Here is a 17,644-nt window from a genome sequence, read left to right on the forward strand (position 1 = left end):
GATATGCAATGGAATAGTTAAGTGAATATGATGCTTGGAAATGAAGATAATAGGTAGATATGAAAAAAGAAAGGCGTTGGTATGGAGGAAAACTATCGTTAATGCAATAAGGTTGTAATGTCAAGAATTAAAAAAATATAAGTATATATACAAAAACAAAACTATATGGAAGAAGAAGAAGTTAAAAAAAAAAAATGAATGTCTTCTAAATTAGATAGTGCACAGATTTCATTTCATAGAGTAATTTTAAACTGTGTGAAGAATTTAAGAGTAGAAGAAGAAAGGAATGGAACAAAAAAAAAAATCGTATGGTTCAAACAAACATTCTTAATAACAAAACAAAACAAAACAAAAGCCAAAAAGAAAAAAAAAAAAAGAGGTGATTTTGATTGGCACTTTCTTTTAAAATGTGTGAACAAAAACTACTAAGAAAAAAGAGTAAGAATTTCTTTCTTTCCCCAAAAAAGTAAGCAAGTCGGCTTTTTAATTTTTTTTTTTTATTTCCTTCCTTCCAATTCTTTTGTCTCTCTTCTGACGTGCATCGAACCAGCTTGGTCGGATATGTAATGCGTTGACATCAACGTCTATACTTGCATTTCTATCTATATTCCCCCCCTAGTCCTGTTAAGGATAGCCGAATTATCAATTTTAAGCTTTCTTATCATTGCTGTTAACACCGCAAACAAATTCAAATTTCCAATATTTCTCTGTATAGCTAGATATTCGATATATATTACAGAAACACCTCTGCATCTCTATGGCTGGCATTCTGTTATACAAAGTGTTATCGCTAATACCTTGATTTAATTAGATGTGCTCTTTACTTGAATTGTCATGTAAATTCTATTTTCGTTGCATGTAAGATGATACGTGAACTAATTAAATTGATTAAATAAATAAATATAGACAGATAGACAAATGATTAAGTAGCTTCTAATATTAACCACAATCAAGTTCTCAATTTAGTACAAGGATCACAATCAATTGACCCCTCATTCCCAGTGATTTGTGTTGATATTACTCTTCCCCATATCATTTCCAATCACCTGGTAATCCCCTTTTCCTTTAATATTTTTTCCTTCATTGATTCATACCAATCATCCATGGTCTCGCCTTCTTTCTTATGTATGGCAACGATAATCAATGTCATATTGTCAAACCCAATTCCTGTATAGTTGTTTGCCATGGTTAAACTATCATTTAGTATGTATTCAACAATTTTATTCAATCTCCATCCTAAACTTAATTTATCTCTGATTAATTTAACCAACTGACCATTTTTGAAACAATCCCACACCCCATCACAAGCTATTACTAAGAATTCAGGCGAATCCAACTTTTGCATATCATATAACATTATATCTGGTTCGACTGTCACTTGGAATAATTCTGGTGGTAATGTGATTAGTTTATCACCCAATAACTTTTGGTTTTCTTTAATATATTTATTTCTGGAGCTTGATAAATATGGTAGTTTGAACTTGAAATCACCAAATGCTCGTGACAATGCTAGAACTTCATTGATTCTATTATTTAGTATATATCCATTACTATTCTCTATTCTGACTCTTTCCCCCATATTACTAGGTTTGTGATCAAATGACAAGGGTTTGGCATGACCATTTCTTGAAACAATACATCGTGAATCACCTGTATTAGCAACAACAATATAGTTTGCAATTATCGTCACTACAGTGGCTGTGGACCCACAATTGACCATATTTGCATGATGAGATAAATCCTTATCAATTTTGAAAAATGAGTTCTTCAAGATATCAAATACATCCTTGAGATCTATATCTTTGACTTGTTTCAAATATACTGCACTAGCAATTTTATTCAATTTGGTAAATACAAGTTTAGGCAAATGTTCAGCTAAATATTGGGAACAATTTTTACCACCATGACCATCAAAAATACCAAATACTGCCAAATTTTCATGTTCGTTTATTTTAACATCATGAGCATCTTCCATAGTCATTCGATAACCTTGCATGGACCCTATACAGTACGTCAAATTGGTATAGGATTTATAATCCAATTCTTTCTCTTCAATCGGATGTGATAATAGTTGACCCATTGAAACAATTGATAATGGTTAGATCTAATCTTCGTTCTCACAAATTTTTTTTTTATTTAAATTAGTGTATAATTGAATATCACATAAAATGAAAGTGGCAAAGTACTTTATTGAACTTAGAATGAAGGGAGTAAAGTAAATTGTTGGGTCTATTTTTTTATCTTTTTCTATGTGTACTAATATAATTGTAATAAAAAGTGAATTAAAATAAATTAAAACTAAAAAAGGGAATATATTTTTATATGTATTTTAAAAACCCCATTAATTATTATTATTACGTTAATTTGAATAATTGAATCGTTTCTAATCCTCTTAACAAAAAACAACAACAACAACACTGAAGACAAAGAAGAACGAGAGTATTACCCACACACACACACGCTCGCGACTTTTATTTTTTTTTTTTGCTGTCGTAGTAGTAGTTTGTCGGATTTGTTGGGGAAAAAGAATAACCCACACTATTGATTGATTATCACGTAATTAAGCGACATTTACTTGGTTAACTAAATGTGGTGAACTCCTCTTACTCTTGTTTCCTCCTCTGCATTATCGTACAACAAATATTTCTAGATACGAAGTGGTGGAGGAAAAGGATAATATTTGTTAAATAACTAAACAGACAAACAAGAAAGAAAGAGAGGTATCTCGTGATGGTTCAGAACTTAATTTGGTTTTGTAGTAGCAACCAGTTGAATATTGTGGTCATTACAGTTTTAAATAATTGATACAAAGCAAAGTAGAAAAGATTTATCTTTGTGTGTTATGCTCATTCTATCTCCATTATTTTGTTTATCGTCCGAGAGTTGAGATTAAATTGCAAATTCTCCGTTTTCAACTGCCTCCGCCACCTCCTCCTCATTTTCTTCCTTTCCCCCTTGATAAAAAGACAGAAAAAAAAAGGAATATACAAATATTAAATATCATTGCCAGTGGGTCTTTTCTTTTATTATAATTATTACTCTGCTTCATCCTGTTACTCGAAATTCGTCTTAGTGTTTTTATTATTATAACTGCTGATTAAGTTTATTTTTTTTTTGGTGTTGACTAAAACACAAGCCTAATTCAAGATAATATGAGAATTCCATTGATTAACCGAAACTCAATTGAAGGCTGTAAGGATTACAAGCCTCCATCATCTTTTCCAATTGGTCCATTTAAAAAATGGCATCATAATCCAATAATGAAACCAGATCCAAATGTTGAATGGGAAAGTAGTTATTTATATAATGCTACTGCGATCGTGATAGATGATAAAGTTTTCATGTTATATAGAGCCCAAAATAAGGACAAACTTTCTTCTGTTGGTATTGCATGGTCCGAAGATGGTATTAATTTTGTTAAACATAAAAAGCCGGTCATCACCGCTACTGAATCGTATGAACAAGGAGGTGGGTGTGAGGATCCCCGGATTGTAAGAGATCCCGTGTCCAAATTATTTGTGGTCACCTACACATCTTATGATCGAATCACTGCAAGATTATGTGTTGCGACGCTGGAAGATTTGTTTCACTGGACCAAACATGGACCTATTGTCCCGCCATATTGGCAAGATATCGCCGTTGCCAGTAATGGAACAAATATGATTAGAAACAACTGGCTGAAATCAGGGTCTATATTCACTGAAAAGGCACCTGATGGGAAATACTATATGATTTGGGGAGATTCAGAATTACACCTTGCAGAATCAGTCGATTTAGTGAACTGGAATCTTACAAATAATTCTGCCAATTGGAATACCTGGGCAAAGGCAATTTTCACTCGTGAAAATAAACTTCTTGAAAGTGGTCCTGCACCAGTGAAAATGGCCGGGAATGCCAATCAATGGATATTTGTTTATAATGCGGCTACCACAGGTGGTGGTGACCTTCCAAAAAATGCCTACACCGTCAATCAAATGTTGATTGATTATAATGATATTCGTAAAGGACCAGTTGCAAGATTAGAACAACCTGTTTTGAAACCAGAGCTGGCAAATGAAAGAGAAGGTCAAGTAAACCAAGTGGTTTTCTGTGAAGGTTTGGTCCAATTTAAAGGTCAATGGTTTTTGTATTTCGGTCAAGGTGACTCTGAGTTGGGGGTTGCTATTGCCCCAGTAAATTGAATAGTTAAATTAGATAATGTATTGTTGTTGTTGTTTTTTTTTTTACTTTCTTTCTATAATGTCTCTAATCATTAATGTCAATAAAATATCTATGTTATCTTCCAGATTATCCATTGCAAGAAACCCACAGTTCCATTCACGAGCCAACTGTTTCCCTTGTTCTATTAATTTTGGCGATGCTAAATTGCTGTCTTTGTGTGTACATAGAATCCAAATTGGAGGCGAATAATCTTTGGTTTCAACACCTTTCTTATCACTGTTGTTACTACTAGGTTCTTTTAGTAGATTTCGAAGAGCCACTTTAAAAGAAAATAAATCTTGTTCTTTCTCTGCATTCTTTTTCCTGATATATTCGTTATACTCCTGCCAGGCATCCTCTAATGCCCCTTTGATAACCGGTAATAAACTGAACGTGTTATCGCCGGTAAAGTTTGAAAGATCTTCATCATATCCCGGAGGTGACGAGCCTGGAACTGCACTATAGACAAAAAAATAACCATTTATGTTACCATTCAATTCACTTGCTCCACTTGCAACTAGTAACGGATTGGTGGATACTGGTTTACGAGGTTCGTTGGCAAGGTTTCCTAAAATTTCTTTATCTAAATTGGTATACAATGATGCTTCCAAGAATGGAACAACTTGTTGTGGGTTAAAGCTTGGTGTATCTATCAATTCAACCAAGATTGGACCAACATCATTATTACCAACTTTGTAATACTCATTGGTGGGAACGAGCTCATTTGAGTTTAACATTGGACTAAGAATAGTGTCTTCATTTCCTTTCACAAATTCAGTTAAGACTTTTGAAGCTTCATTGGAAGGTTTGTAATTGAAAAGAATTGGATGTATCTGATGAGTTGGATAATACGTGTCTCGGAAGTTTCCTGCAGTTAGCTTGGATATAGTTGACGTTTTGCCTGATTTTGGACCTCCTAAAAATGCAAGTCGTACAGGATTAGAATAGTTTAAAGGTGTGGTGGTTGAAGAAGTAAAGTAAGCTGATGCTTTCTTGTCTTTTTTCTTTAGTGTTGCCATTGTAGTAAAAATGTTTAGTAGTTAAATCAATACAACCAAAGGTTAAAATGAAAATAACTCTATATTCTTTCGTATTTGTTTAGTTTTTTTTTTTCTCTCTCTCTCTCTCTTTATTGTACGGGCTCAGCACGGAGTGTAACTTTAGTCTCGTGTAAATTCCCTCTCTCTCTACATCAGCCGTGGTATTTTGTCTGACAAAAACCTTCCTAGTAAAGAAGCTTGGGTCGTGTAAATTTGCTTGGTTCTGCGATAATAATTTTAATGATTAAATCCACGATAAGTACAAAAAAAGAATTAGCCAATATGTTTTTTTGGTCAAGTTTGCAGGGTGGGAACTTGAATAAGTAAACCATAATAATGTCAGACAGGAAAAAATCTGAATCAAATAGTCAGGTTAAAAATGGGTTTGATAAAGACTACTTCAGACATTTACTAGATTTTCAAAAAAGAGCACGTCTTGATGATGTTACTATTGATCAGTATGAACATCAAATTAACATTATATTCCAAATAGCCAATATCCTACAGCGTGATACAAGAAAAGATTTAGATGCTCTTTATTATCTATTAGATCATGAACTACCGACACCTTCAATTTTTTCAATAATCAGTTTATCTATACAGCTAAAGAAGCTTCAACTTTTAGATTTGAAACTAAGAGTTGATTCAATCCACAGGGCCAGGGGGCAACTAACTACAAAAGTTGAAAAGTTGACTGATAAAAAATTGCTATTTGAACAAGAATTAGACCAAATACGACTCAAAATGCTTAAAAAGGAAGCTTCTATGATACGGATATATGAAGAGGAATTGGAAAAATTAAACACAAAAATCGAGGATTATCAATTAACTAAGATAAAACAGGTAGAGCTTCAAGCATTGAAACTACAACATGCCAATTTTAAAGTTATCTGTGAAGTATCATTCCATCAAAAGGATAAAAAATTGCTATTAAACCAGCAGCCCATATTGAAAGTAGAGGAATTTTTGGGGTATAATTTGTTAGTAATAAACCAATTTCTTGAAAGATTGATTGTTTTGCAGTCACAAGTGGCCTATTTGTTTAACATGGAGTTACCATATTTAAATGAACTAGTGACTTTCTTGCCCGATGAAAAATTCTACAACTTAATACGAAAAAAGGAAATGATAATATCAGGGTTAGATGGCAATGAGGAAGATGATGAACAAGAGGATGTGAAAACTCCAGATATCCCTAACGACATTCAGAATCATACAGAAAAGATTTTTAGAATGGGGGATGGATATAATCTACCACCTTCATCGAAAACGTTGAACTTTCAAATGCGCCGAAGAGCGTCATCTGTCGAGCCTGCGGATTTAAACAACATTCCCGTCATTAAAGAACTGTCTCTGCCATTATCATCACCATCAAAGAAACCTGTTTCTAAGAAAATCATTATCCCACACAAAATAATAAACAAACCTTTTAATAAGCTATCAATAAAGGATTTTCTCAAATTTGTCAATGTAATAGTTAAAATTATAATCAATTTCCAATTATTTCTCATTAAAATAAACAATAGCCAGGAACCCAAAATTCTGGATTGGTGCAATTTCCAAACAATTCTTCAAGAAGTCATGAAGGTGGACCAGGTGTTAAATGATCGAATCTATACCGAGTCTACTACGAATACGGAGGTTACTCAGATCCCAAAAAAATTTGACACTAAAGAAAACTTTGAGAGCATCATGGAACATGTTTACAACACTCTCATGAGGTCATCCTATAGTAGGAAACAACACTCCGGGCCAGTAGCCCTACAAGATTTGAACCTCAAGTCTTTAATTAACAATCAACCAAAGCTAAATTTTAGCAACGAATGGGACATAGTGAGTGGGATGTTGTAATTAGTAAATGTAAGTAGAATGAATACTATTGATTGTAATAGATCAGACCCCCATAATTAGTACTGCTGGTTACATTTAAGATTTTTAGCAGCTCGTAGGTCGTGTGTGATTTCAAAAAATAATTTAATCTGAATTTGGTTCAACGAGTTTTTTTTTGACAATGTTGAATATAAAGTGAACAAAAAAAAATGGAAAAAGAGAGAGTAATTGGCCGTTTCTTATCGTCCTTTTGTTGTACTCTTTTAAATTTTTCATTTATTTATTTAAACAATCAATTCCAGCATTTTTTTCTTTTCTTTTTTCCATTTCATTTCATTTAGCAAGCAATAATGTCACTCTCTGATAAAGAATTGTTTGAATTAAACAAAAAAGCAGTCACAGAAGGGTTTAAAATCAAACCAAGAATTAATTATAACACTGTTGGTGGTGTCAATGGTCCATTGGTTATTTTAGATAATGTTAAGTTCCCACGTTATAATGAAATCGTTAATTTGACATTACCAGATGGTTCTGTGAGACAGGGGCAAGTTTTGGAAGTTAGAGGAACCAAGGCAATCGTTCAAGTTTTCGAAGGTACCTCAGGTATCGATGTTAAAAAAACCAGGGTTGAGTTTACTGGTGAAAATTTGAAAATCCCTGTTTCTGAAGATATGTTAGGTAGAATTTTTGATGGTTCAGGTAGACCAATTGATAAAGGGCCAAAAATATTTGCTGAAGACTATTTGGATATCAATGGATCCCCAATTAATCCATACGCTCGTATTTATCCTGAAGAAATGATTTCCACTGGTGTTTCCGCTATTGATACTATGAATTCTATTGCTAGAGGTCAAAAAATTCCAATTTTCTCCGCCTCTGGTTTACCTCATAATGAAATTGCTGCCCAAATTTGTAGACAAGCCGGTTTGGTCAGACCAACAAAAGATGTCCACGATGGTCATGAAGAAAATTTCTCTATTGTGTTTGCTGCTATGGGTGTAAACTTGGAAACATCAAGATTCTTCAAACAAGATTTCGAAGAAAACGGGTCTTTGGAAAGAACTACCTTGTTCTTGAACTTGGCTAATGATCCAACAATTGAAAGAATTATTACACCACGTTTGGCCTTGACTACTGCCGAATTCTTGGCTTATCAAACTGAAAGACATGTTTTGACCATTTTGACAGATATGTCTTCTTATGCCGATGCCTTGAGAGAAGTCTCTGCTGCTAGAGAAGAAGTCCCAGGTAGAAGAGGTTACCCAGGTTATATGTACACAGATTTGTCAACAATCTATGAAAGAGCTGGTAGAGTTGAAGGTAGAAACGGTTCTATCACCCAAGTGCCAATTTTGACTATGCCTAACGATGATATCACCCATCCAATTCCTGATTTGACTGGTTATATTACTGAGGGTCAAATCTTCATTGATAGACAATTGCACAATAGAGGTATTTACCCACCAATCAATGTGTTGCCTTCATTATCACGTTTGATGAAGTCTGCTATTGGTGAAGGTATGACCAGAAAAGATCACGGTGATGTGTCCAATCAATTGTATGCTAAATATGCCATTGGTAAAGATGCTGCTGCAATGAAAGCCGTTGTTGGGGAAGAAGCATTGTCTACAGAAGATAAATTGTCTTTGGAATTCTTGGAAAAATTTGAAAAGAATTTCATTTCTCAAGGAGCCTACGAAAATAGATCTATTTTTGAATCTTTAGATTTGGCCTGGTCATTATTAAGAATCTATCCTAAGGAATTGTTAAACAGAATCAGTCCAAAGATTTTAGAAGAGCTCTACGGTAGAGATAGAGAACAAGATGATGATGAAGACGAAGACGAAGAAGACCCAGACAAATCTGGTGATAAATTAATTGATGCTTAGAAAGATGTCATGATTCAGTAGATATCATTTTATTTGTTGTTGTTATAATCATTTTATCATATTTTTATTATCATTAGTTTTATTTACTATTATTATCATTATTATTTTCATTTTTTTTAATTCTGACAAAAATTATCTATATTATACAGTGATCTATTTACAATCCCTTTTTTGTGTTACCGATGTAGTTGATGGCAGAACCAGCTTTGAAGAACTCAACTTGGTCTTTAGACATTGTATGTTTAGCTAAAATTTCAAATTCAGAACCATCTCTTTTGGTAACCTTAACACGTAAAGTACCTCCGTTGTTACCGTCCTTGGCAATCATATCTTTCAAATCTATAGTTGTCAATAAATCGCCAGATGAAATTTTGTCATAATCAGCTTCATCTGCAAAAGTTAAAGGCAACATTCCTTGTTTCTTCAAGTTGGTTTCGTGGATTCTAGCAAAAGATTTCACCAAAATCACTGAGCCTCCCAAGAAACGAGGTGACAAGGCAGCATGTTCTCTAGCAGAACCTTCACCATAGTTATGTTCGGCTACCACAACCCACGGTCTAGATTCATCCTTCCATTTAATCATCAATTCAGGAATACCGTATGCGTCACCGTTCAAATCATAAGCCTTGTTAACTTCACCCGTTTCTTTGTTAACTGCACCAATTAATGTATTGTATGAAATGTTTTCCAAATGACCTTTGTATTTCAACCAGACACCAGCTGCCGAAATATGATCGGTAGTACATTTTCCTTCAACTTTCAACAATACTGTGGTTGACAATTCTTCACCGGACCATGGTTGGAAAGGTTCCAAAAGTTGTAATCTGTCTGAACTTGGGGACACATTGACTTCAACCTCTGGTTTTGGTTGTGGGTTTGCTTCGGGGTAGAACTCAGAACGACCTGGGATGAATCCAGATTGTGGCAAATCTTTACCTTGGGGTGGTTGGAATCTGAACTCTTTACCATTTGGTAATTCGATTGAATCTGTCACTGGGTTGAAATTCATATCTCCGGAATATATCATGGCCGTAACCATATCTGGAGAGGTTAAAAAGTTCATGGTGTTTCTGTTACCATCGTTTCTGGCACGGAAATTCCTGTTGAATGAAGTGAAAATGGCGTTGAAGTCTGTTGATGTCTTTGGAACATCAGTTCTGTCCCATTGACCAATACATGGTCCACATGCATTAGCCAACACTATGGCCCCATTGCTTTCAAAAGTGTTTATCAAACCATCTCTTTCAATTGTGGCTCTGATTTGTTCGGATCCTGGTGTAACAAAGAATGGAATTTTTGGTTTTAATCCAACTGCTTCAGCCTGTTTAATGATAGAAACAGCACGGGACATATCTTGGTACGAAGAATTAGTACATGAACCAATCAACCCAGCGGAAACTGTTTCAGGCCAACCTTCCTTTTGGGCGGTCTCACCAAATTTGGAAATTGGAGTAGACAAATCTGGAGTGAAAGGCCCGTTCACATGTGGTTCTAATTCAGAAAGATTTATCTCAATGACTTTGTCGTATTCGGCACCTTCATCAGCTTGCAAAAATTTGAATTCGGAATTCACCGAATCAGCAGCTTCGGCAATTGGTGCTCTATGCGTGTCAATCAAATATCTCTTGTGGGCTTCTTGGTATGGGAAAGTCGAGGTGGTGGCACCAATTTCGGCACCCATATTACAGATAGTAGCCATACCAGTACATGATAATGTTTTAACACCATCACCAAAGTATTCCACGATATAACCAGTACCTCCTCTGACGGTCAAAATACCTGCTAAAGTAGTAATTACATCTTTAGGCGAGCTCCATCCAGATAATTGGCCAGTTAATTTCACACCCAAAATCTTTGGTGCTTTCAATTCCCAAGGGGTACCTGTCAATGCATCAACAGCATCTGCACCACCAACACCAATGGCAATTGCACCCAAACCCCCTGCATTAGGAGTATGCGAATCGGTACCTAACATCATTAAACCAGGTGCGGCAAAGTTCTCTAAAACAATTTGATGAATGATACCAGATCCTGGTCCCCAAAATTGAATACCGTATTTTTCACCACAACTTTGCAAGAAATCAAAAACCTCTTTATTTGTTGCTATTGATTTAACTAAATCTTCCTCAGCGCCATCTTTACCAACAATCAAATGGTCACAGTGAATTGAGGCTGGAACTGCTGTGGAACTCATACCACATGTCATAAATTGTAACAATGCCATCTGGGCAGAAGCATCTTGCATGGCCACTCTATCTGGGTGCAACTTCAAATATTGTTGGCCCCTTATATCACTTACATTGGATGAAGTAAGACTTTCTTCTGGATTGCATAAATGTGAATACAATATCTTCTCTGCTAATGTCAATGGTTGGTTTTTCAATATTTTCTTAACCGTCGATAAGTTGTTGATCAATTTAGAATATGGTGGAGTCCTCGATTGATATTCTGGAGGAACTGAAAAGTTAAATGCTTGAGTGGCTAACGCACGTCTCGACACACTCCCACTTAATACTGATCTAGCTCTTAACATTGTTTGATAAATAGAAACAAATTGAATTAGAAAACAATTAAAAAAGAGGAAAAATATAGGTGTAAAAAAGAGAAATGAAAAAAAAAATTGAAAAACTAAACAGTGTGAAAAACTCTCTACTTTTTGTACTGTCCAATAACTGTTAGTATAGATATGATTACAAGGTGGAGAGAGAACCAAAAAAAAATTAATAAAAAAAAATTTTTCTCTTACATGCTGCAAACCTAATCAATTGTGCGATATGACTCAATTTGGGGAAATGCCGTTTTTATTATCGGCACGTGACCTTCCACTACTTACTCACAACAAAATATACGACTATTCCATTTTGTTTCTATAAACTCATACTAATCCCCTCCAGGCTCTATTTACCCAGCCACAGTCTCTTATATTGTCATCCTTGGCATCTATTTTCCAATTGGTCTTTGGATCGTTGTACTTTTCAGAAATGCCCTCTCCAGCTGGTTTTGAGATACACACAAATCTTCCATCTGGTAAAAAGCATCTTATCTGGGAGGAAGGATAAGGGCAAGGACAAAACTTTGGAGCCTCAACACATAATCCCGTATCTGGACATAGATATTTATCACATTGGGAATTCAAAACTACACTTTCATATTCTTGAGGTGTTCTTACACCTTGGTTCTGTTGTTGTCTACCACCAGTGTTGAAATTATTCAAAAAATCAAAGATATTAGCGGATGCTAATGCAATAGCAAAAGTTATAACAATTAGTTTTTGAAACATGAGATATGGCGAAGTAGTTGGGTCGATTATTGAGCTGGATAGTGGAAAAAAAATGAAAACACGTCAACTTTTTTTTTCTCTTTAATTTCGGAAATGTCGAGCTTTGGGTCAAAAAAAAAATTATGTTGTTCATCTAGAGAAGAGCTTTCACCACAACAACCAAAGTTATCGTCTTTGTTTATTTGGATAAAATGATGTAGAATGCATGCCCTAAGGAAGCTACTGGTGAGTTCTCTAGATGTATGTTTATTGCACATTTTAGTATGTTTGAGTAGTTGTTTTGTTTCATGAAAGTTCTTCTTTTCAAGACGACGACATATGTCACTCAAATCAGTCTGGTAGAAGATGGAACAGAGCTTACAGTCCCCAAATGGTTATTTTAGCAAATCTAATCCTTTGGTTGTAAAAAAAAATAAAAAAGGGGCAAACGGGGAATTGAACCCCGGACCTCCTCGAAACTTGTGTTTGAAATGTACCCAAACGAGGAATCATACCACTAGACCATTCGCCCTGAATTGTGATAACGCTACCAACTGTGATTGTTACTTGGAACTAGGTTAGTTCTTTGAAAATGTTGCAGAGTTGTAAGAGATAGAAACTTAAATACTTAGGATGAAAAGCCTTCAAGTAGAATATCTCACAGAAACTAATGGTACAAAAACAATCACTCTGTAGAATTGAGATTAAGCACATTATTGATGAATCTGAACGGCAATTAACTTTTACAAGAATACCCAAAATTACTTGTAATCACTAAAACAGCATTGAGCTAGGATGAGAGCGAGAAGTAAACACAAAAAGATATGATTTGCTACTAAGGCATAAAAATTTCAAGTTGAATACATTACCATTTTGAGTAGCATTATTTGTTGCGTCTAAGTAACGAATTATTGTTCAGACATGTATTTTTATTTCTGGAATGTGAAAGTCCTTATCCTGTTCTTCTAGTAATTCACTCGGTCTGTTTTCTGGCTGCTAATCAAAAAAAAATGCTGCAAAAAAATATTGGGGCAAACGGGGAATTGAACCCCGGACCTCCTCGAATTTTATGTTCGGTGAAAACCCAAACGAGGAATCATACCACTAGACCATTCGCCCAAATCTGCGGAAGCTTAAATTTTAAGATCTTTGATACAGCTAGAACTTCTACAGTCAAGGCTTCTTGGTGCAACTACATATTTGCATATTCTTTCGTTTTACCTTATATATACTATTAATTGCACTTTTTTCATTAGCTTCCAACATCTTTTATTTCATGTTCAGGATTATGAATTAGAAAACTGAGTTTGTAAAACTTTTGTTGACTTGAAAAGTTTCACTTGAATTTTAGACCAAATTCTTTTGAAAAAAAATTAACAACATAAGAACCTTGTAGATCAGGAAAGGAAATTTTATGAACTTCCTACTACTATTACTAAATGATCAAAATTATACCAATTTTCAATTTCAACGAACAACCAACTTACATATATACACTTGAAAAACCTCTTTCTGTGAAACTCTGTTACTATTTCCAATTATATGTACACTACTGTTTGTAGACTTACTGAAATCGTATAAATATGAAACTTCTATTATTATGAAACCTCTATAAATAATTACGTATAATTTGGATGATTAATAAAATTTTGGTATAAATACCTCTTGTAAACAACAATAATAATAAACTGGAATAACAATTTTGAGCCCCTAAATTTTACACCTCTTTCTTCCTAATATAGGTATAAGCATCTTCCACTTCCATTTGTACTTCTTGTAAAGCTCTCAGCTCAGCACGAACCCCCATGTACCAGATCAAACCATTAATTCCACCCGTCACTACAACTAATGTTGTTAAAAACAAAAAAATCACAGAAACCCAAGCTGCCACGTTTGCAACAAAGACCACTGCAATATGCATCCCAACAACAATTACAAGTGATATTATGAAATGCAACTTTCGCCATAATATTTGAAATGGGATTGTTAACCGTCGGTACTGCGATATTTCAGCTAAAAGTTCTCTATACACCGACACCTTTTCTTCATTATTTGACATTTCATCAGCCAGTCCAACCCTTTCTTCTTTTGGTCGAATTACCAAATCCACGCTGTATGCAAAATGATCCGAGTAAGAGCAAGAAAGTGGAGGAGGTAATTTATCAACAAACTTAACCTGAGCAGACACAGGTGTGATATTAGAAGCATCAATTAGTGCATAATCTAGACGACAAGCCTCCCAAAGTGGTCTGGATTCCCTCCATGTGTTAAGTCTAGAATTGCATGTCACACCTGCTAATGATATCTGGTCCTCAAGAGAAAGTGTTGCTATTTGGTCATTGGGAACAACATTATCTTTATTCAAAACATTCCATGAATCAGTTAGTCCACCTTCAACGGTAAATAATTTGTATGGTAACGAATCTGGCTTCGAATTTAAATCACCAACCTGAATTACCGCATACCCCGCTTTTTTCAACATTCGAACCAATTTGGCAAAATCCCAAGCTTGGCATGCTCTATGAGTAGAGTAACTGGCATCACCAGAGCCATAGGGAGCGTGCATATGAGAGTTTAGTAATGCTATTGGCAAAATATCAGGGTGGTGTGGTTGAAACATCGTAACCGCAATACTTTTACCAACATAAAAGTCACCTCTAAAAAATGCAGATGGTCTGCCATTGATGGGGAATCGGTAAAGAAAAGTTTCAGCAATGGAAATTTTTGACAAAACAGCCAACCCAGGACCACTGACTATACCAGCTTTAAAGACTCGTCTGTATGGATATCGTGGACGACACACTAAATCCAAATACTGCCAGTCCTCTTCACACCAAATCTCTTGTAAAGCAACAATGTCATAGTCTTCATCTGGGCATTTAGGATTTGCAAGAGCATCTGCAATTGCTCGTAATCTCTCTTTTCTATGTTTTGATATAAATTTTAGACCCCATGTGTTAAATGTTAAAAGTTTAATATATTGTTTCTTTGGTTCACTGGCAACCTTTGAACCACCAAGATCATCTAGACTCATTCTTCAATATTTTCACAAGCACTCAAATGTAGTTAGATAGTATGTATATCTGCTCCTAACACACAATGGCAACTAATTTGGTTGTTGTCTGAATTGATTTCAGAATACCTATTGTATTTGCTTTCTCCATCCTAGTCTTTTTGTTTTGATTTTTTTTTCTGTTGCATAAAGTTCGTTTGTTTTGATGCTACGAGTTTTTTTTTTCTTTGGTTGTTTTGGTTTTGTTGTTACCACTTCATCAACAACGACATCTAATCATGGACACAGCAGAACGAGCCTACGAAAAGTTTCAAAATCAAATGATTGCATTTGACAACTTGAAGATTGAAATGAACGAGCTAGCAGTGGATCTAGACCAACAACTATCTGACAAACAATCGTTAATTCTACAACAGGAACAAGATCATAAACAAAAAGTCAATGACTTGACTAATCAAGAATACAAGTTAAAGCTCCAGGCCAAATCATTAAAGGAAAAAGAAAATGCAACAAGAGACAAGTTGAACTTGGCAATGCGCTCTTTGGAACAACAGAAGCTGAAAGTGGAAGATTTAGTGAAGAAGAAACAAAGTTTAGTTGACACAAAGCAGGACTTGGAATCACAGATAAAACAACTTGAAACAGCCATTGATCAGGGAACGAGGGAGCTTAATAAGTCAAATGACAATATGCTGTTGCAAATGAACAAGAATCTAGTGGAGCTAAACAAATATGAAATATACACAGGTCTAAAAATTGAGGTACAGAGTAATGAACTAATGTGTTTCAAATTCTTCAACTTGGATCCCAATGATTACGACAGAGAGTTTGCTATTACTTTGAATATTGGTGGTAGCACGTACAGTATAGAGAACACAAGTCCCAAGTTATCTGATGAAACTGTTGAGCAGATACAAGGTAAATTAAACCAAGGTAGACAGCTTAGTAAATTTTTGAAAGAAGTTAGAACTCTCTTTAAAGATTTTGTGCAGTATTAAGACTTGTAAACTGGGTCAATTATGTATTTTTCCAATAACAAAATGTATTATATAGCTCATAATGAACAAGAATATAAAGACCATAAATTGTAGAAAGGCTTTTAAAGCTAAATAAAAATAATCAGTATTTTACTAATCAGAAAAAGTGGAACATAACAATTAGCAACCAAGTTGGTTTCGTGGTCTAGTTGGTTATGGCATATGCTTAACACGCATAACGTCCCCAGTTCGATCCTGGGCGGAATCATTTTTTTTCTTGGGATGAAAAACTAAGCGGGGGAATCATTTAGATTGCACCTACCAGTTAAAATTCGCTTTGTCGTTCAACGGAGATACAAAATAGTCTAAACAACGTGTTCTATACTGTAGTAAAGAGGTGGGTCAGATTTCCTATGTTTTTTTTTTCTATCAACACATACCAACTTCACGAGCAAACAAAGCAATTATGTATAATTCCATTGTACCTAACACCGGAATTTCATTACCTCCTCCATATTGTAGGTTTTAACTACCCGATATCCGCGCTAAGAAAGAATGCGGAGATAAACAAAAAAATTTATCAAAAAGAAATATCACAAGAATAAAGAACGGGAAAAGAACAGAAAAACAATTCCATTTCAGAACCACAATTTCATTTTCTCATTTCATTCACTTTTTGCTCTTTTAACAAACTATCAACTACCGTACCAAGCCAACGATGTCTTCACCCAGCGAGAGAATTATTGGCCATATGAATAAGGACCACCAATTGGCTTTGTCAGACTATGTTGTTGTTTATGGTGATGTCAATCCAGCAAACTTGATCGAAGAATCAGTCCAATTAGTTTCTGTCGATGAAAAACAAATAGTTATTGATTATGACATAATCAAGCCACCAATTACTAAAACGTTGTCTCTTTACTGGCACGATGCAAAGGAAGATGAGAATATACAAGTAAAAGCATATGGTGATATAAAGGGAAAATTGATAGCCATGGCTAAGTATTGTGCCAACGAACAAGGGTATGCAGTCAAAAAATTGACAAAAGTTCATGGACCAGATTTTTTGGGTGCTCCAATGTACTTAGTTTGGCTTGTTTTGTTTGTCAATGCTTATGATCCGACTATTTTGAGAAAGTTATTTGCCAACGACGCCTTATTCAACAAGTTAATTGGATATTTACCAGGGTGGACATTTGCTCTTTACCGTGATATGGAAAAAAACGCCCACAGACATATAATTGGACTCGCTATTGCTCATTTAGGGGAAATCTTGTTTTTTACAAAAGGTTACCTTGCTAAATACAGAGCTCCAGAGAATCAAAGATGGATTTGGTATGTTATGAATTTTTTTGAAGGTTTCCCAGTGATGCTTAGACTTAGAAGAGCAACTAAATAGACTATTCCTCCTTTAAAGTTGACGTTCTTTTTGTATT

General features: G+C 34.9%; 10 protein-coding genes and 3 non-coding genes across 13 annotated transcripts; 6 read left to right on the forward strand and 7 right to left on the reverse strand. All coding sequences in view use genetic code 12, as the record gives it.

Annotated features, from left to right (window-relative positions):
- Positions 1 to 1,042: 1,042 nt before the first annotated feature.
- Positions 1,043 to 2,080, reverse strand: PTC4 (type 2C protein phosphatase; the record flags this gene model as incomplete). Its single annotated transcript, XM_706612.1, has 1 exon — positions 1,043 to 2,080. The coding sequence occupies one exon, from the start codon at positions 2,078 to 2,080 to the stop codon at positions 1,043 to 1,045; it is 1,038 nt and encodes a 345-aa protein (XP_711704.1).
- Positions 2,081 to 3,152: 1,072 nt separating this feature from the next.
- Positions 3,153 to 4,181, forward strand: CAALFM_CR05750WA (uncharacterized protein; the record flags this gene model as incomplete). Its single annotated transcript, XM_706611.1, has 1 exon — positions 3,153 to 4,181. The coding sequence occupies one exon, from the start codon at positions 3,153 to 3,155 to the stop codon at positions 4,179 to 4,181; it is 1,029 nt and encodes a 342-aa protein (XP_711703.1).
- Positions 4,182 to 4,223: 42 nt separating this feature from the next.
- Positions 4,224 to 5,219, reverse strand: CAALFM_CR05760CA (uncharacterized protein; the record flags this gene model as incomplete). The annotated part of the gene is made up of 1 exon (XM_706610.2): positions 4,224 to 5,219. One exon carries the CDS (start codon positions 5,217 to 5,219, stop codon positions 4,224 to 4,226), a length of 996 nt encoding a protein of 331 aa, XP_711702.2.
- Positions 5,220 to 5,576: 357 nt separating this feature from the next.
- Positions 5,577 to 7,091, forward strand: CAALFM_CR05770WA (uncharacterized protein; the record flags this gene model as incomplete). The annotated part of the gene is made up of 1 exon (XM_706609.2): positions 5,577 to 7,091. The coding sequence occupies one exon, from the start codon at positions 5,577 to 5,579 to the stop codon at positions 7,089 to 7,091; it is 1,515 nt and encodes a 504-aa protein (XP_711701.2).
- A 329-nt stretch (positions 7,092 to 7,420) lies between these two features.
- Positions 7,421 to 8,959, forward strand: VMA2 (H(+)-transporting V1 sector ATPase subunit B; the record flags this gene model as incomplete). Its single annotated transcript, XM_706608.1, has 1 exon — positions 7,421 to 8,959. One exon carries the CDS (start codon positions 7,421 to 7,423, stop codon positions 8,957 to 8,959), a length of 1,539 nt encoding a protein of 512 aa, XP_711700.1.
- A 157-nt stretch (positions 8,960 to 9,116) lies between these two features.
- Positions 9,117 to 11,492, reverse strand: ACO2 (aconitate hydratase; the record flags this gene model as incomplete). Its single annotated transcript, XM_706606.2, has 1 exon — positions 9,117 to 11,492. The coding sequence occupies one exon, from the start codon at positions 11,490 to 11,492 to the stop codon at positions 9,117 to 9,119; it is 2,376 nt and encodes a 791-aa protein (XP_711698.2).
- A 342-nt stretch (positions 11,493 to 11,834) lies between these two features.
- CAALFM_CR05800CA (uncharacterized protein) lies at positions 11,835 to 12,239 on the reverse strand (the record flags this gene model as incomplete). Its single annotated transcript, XM_706604.2, has 1 exon — positions 11,835 to 12,239. One exon carries the CDS (start codon positions 12,237 to 12,239, stop codon positions 11,835 to 11,837), a length of 405 nt encoding a protein of 134 aa, XP_711696.1.
- A 420-nt stretch (positions 12,240 to 12,659) lies between these two features.
- tP(UGG)5 lies at positions 12,660 to 12,750 on the reverse strand. Its single transcript is given in 2 exon segments — positions 12,660 to 12,695; positions 12,715 to 12,750. It is a non-coding gene; the product is annotated as a tRNA-Pro (tRNA).
- Positions 12,751 to 13,246: 496 nt separating this feature from the next.
- Positions 13,247 to 13,337, reverse strand: tP(UGG)4. Its single transcript is given in 2 exon segments — positions 13,247 to 13,282; positions 13,302 to 13,337. It is a non-coding gene; the product is annotated as a tRNA-Pro (tRNA).
- A 598-nt stretch (positions 13,338 to 13,935) lies between these two features.
- ISC1 (inositol phosphosphingolipid phospholipase) lies at positions 13,936 to 15,252 on the reverse strand (the record flags this gene model as incomplete). The annotated part of the gene is made up of 1 exon (XM_706603.2): positions 13,936 to 15,252. The coding sequence occupies one exon, from the start codon at positions 15,250 to 15,252 to the stop codon at positions 13,936 to 13,938; it is 1,317 nt and encodes a 438-aa protein (XP_711695.1).
- A 257-nt stretch (positions 15,253 to 15,509) lies between these two features.
- On the forward strand, positions 15,510 to 16,229 carry CAALFM_CR05840WA (uncharacterized protein; the record flags this gene model as incomplete). The annotated part of the gene is made up of 1 exon (XM_706602.1): positions 15,510 to 16,229. The coding sequence occupies one exon, from the start codon at positions 15,510 to 15,512 to the stop codon at positions 16,227 to 16,229; it is 720 nt and encodes a 239-aa protein (XP_711694.1).
- A 173-nt stretch (positions 16,230 to 16,402) lies between these two features.
- Positions 16,403 to 16,476, forward strand: tV(AAC)4. Its single transcript has one exon. It is a non-coding gene; the product is annotated as a tRNA-Val (tRNA).
- A 450-nt stretch (positions 16,477 to 16,926) lies between these two features.
- CAALFM_CR05860WA (uncharacterized protein) lies at positions 16,927 to 17,607 on the forward strand (the record flags this gene model as incomplete). Its single annotated transcript, XM_706601.1, has 1 exon — positions 16,927 to 17,607. One exon carries the CDS (start codon positions 16,927 to 16,929, stop codon positions 17,605 to 17,607), a length of 681 nt encoding a protein of 226 aa, XP_711693.1.
- Between the last annotated feature and the right edge of the window lie 37 nt (positions 17,608 to 17,644).

This window comes from Candida albicans, chromosome R (genome assembly GCF_000182965.3).
Source record: "Candida albicans SC5314 chromosome R, complete sequence".
Taxonomy (NCBI): Eukaryota; Fungi; Ascomycota; class Pichiomycetes; order Serinales; family Debaryomycetaceae; genus Candida; species Candida albicans.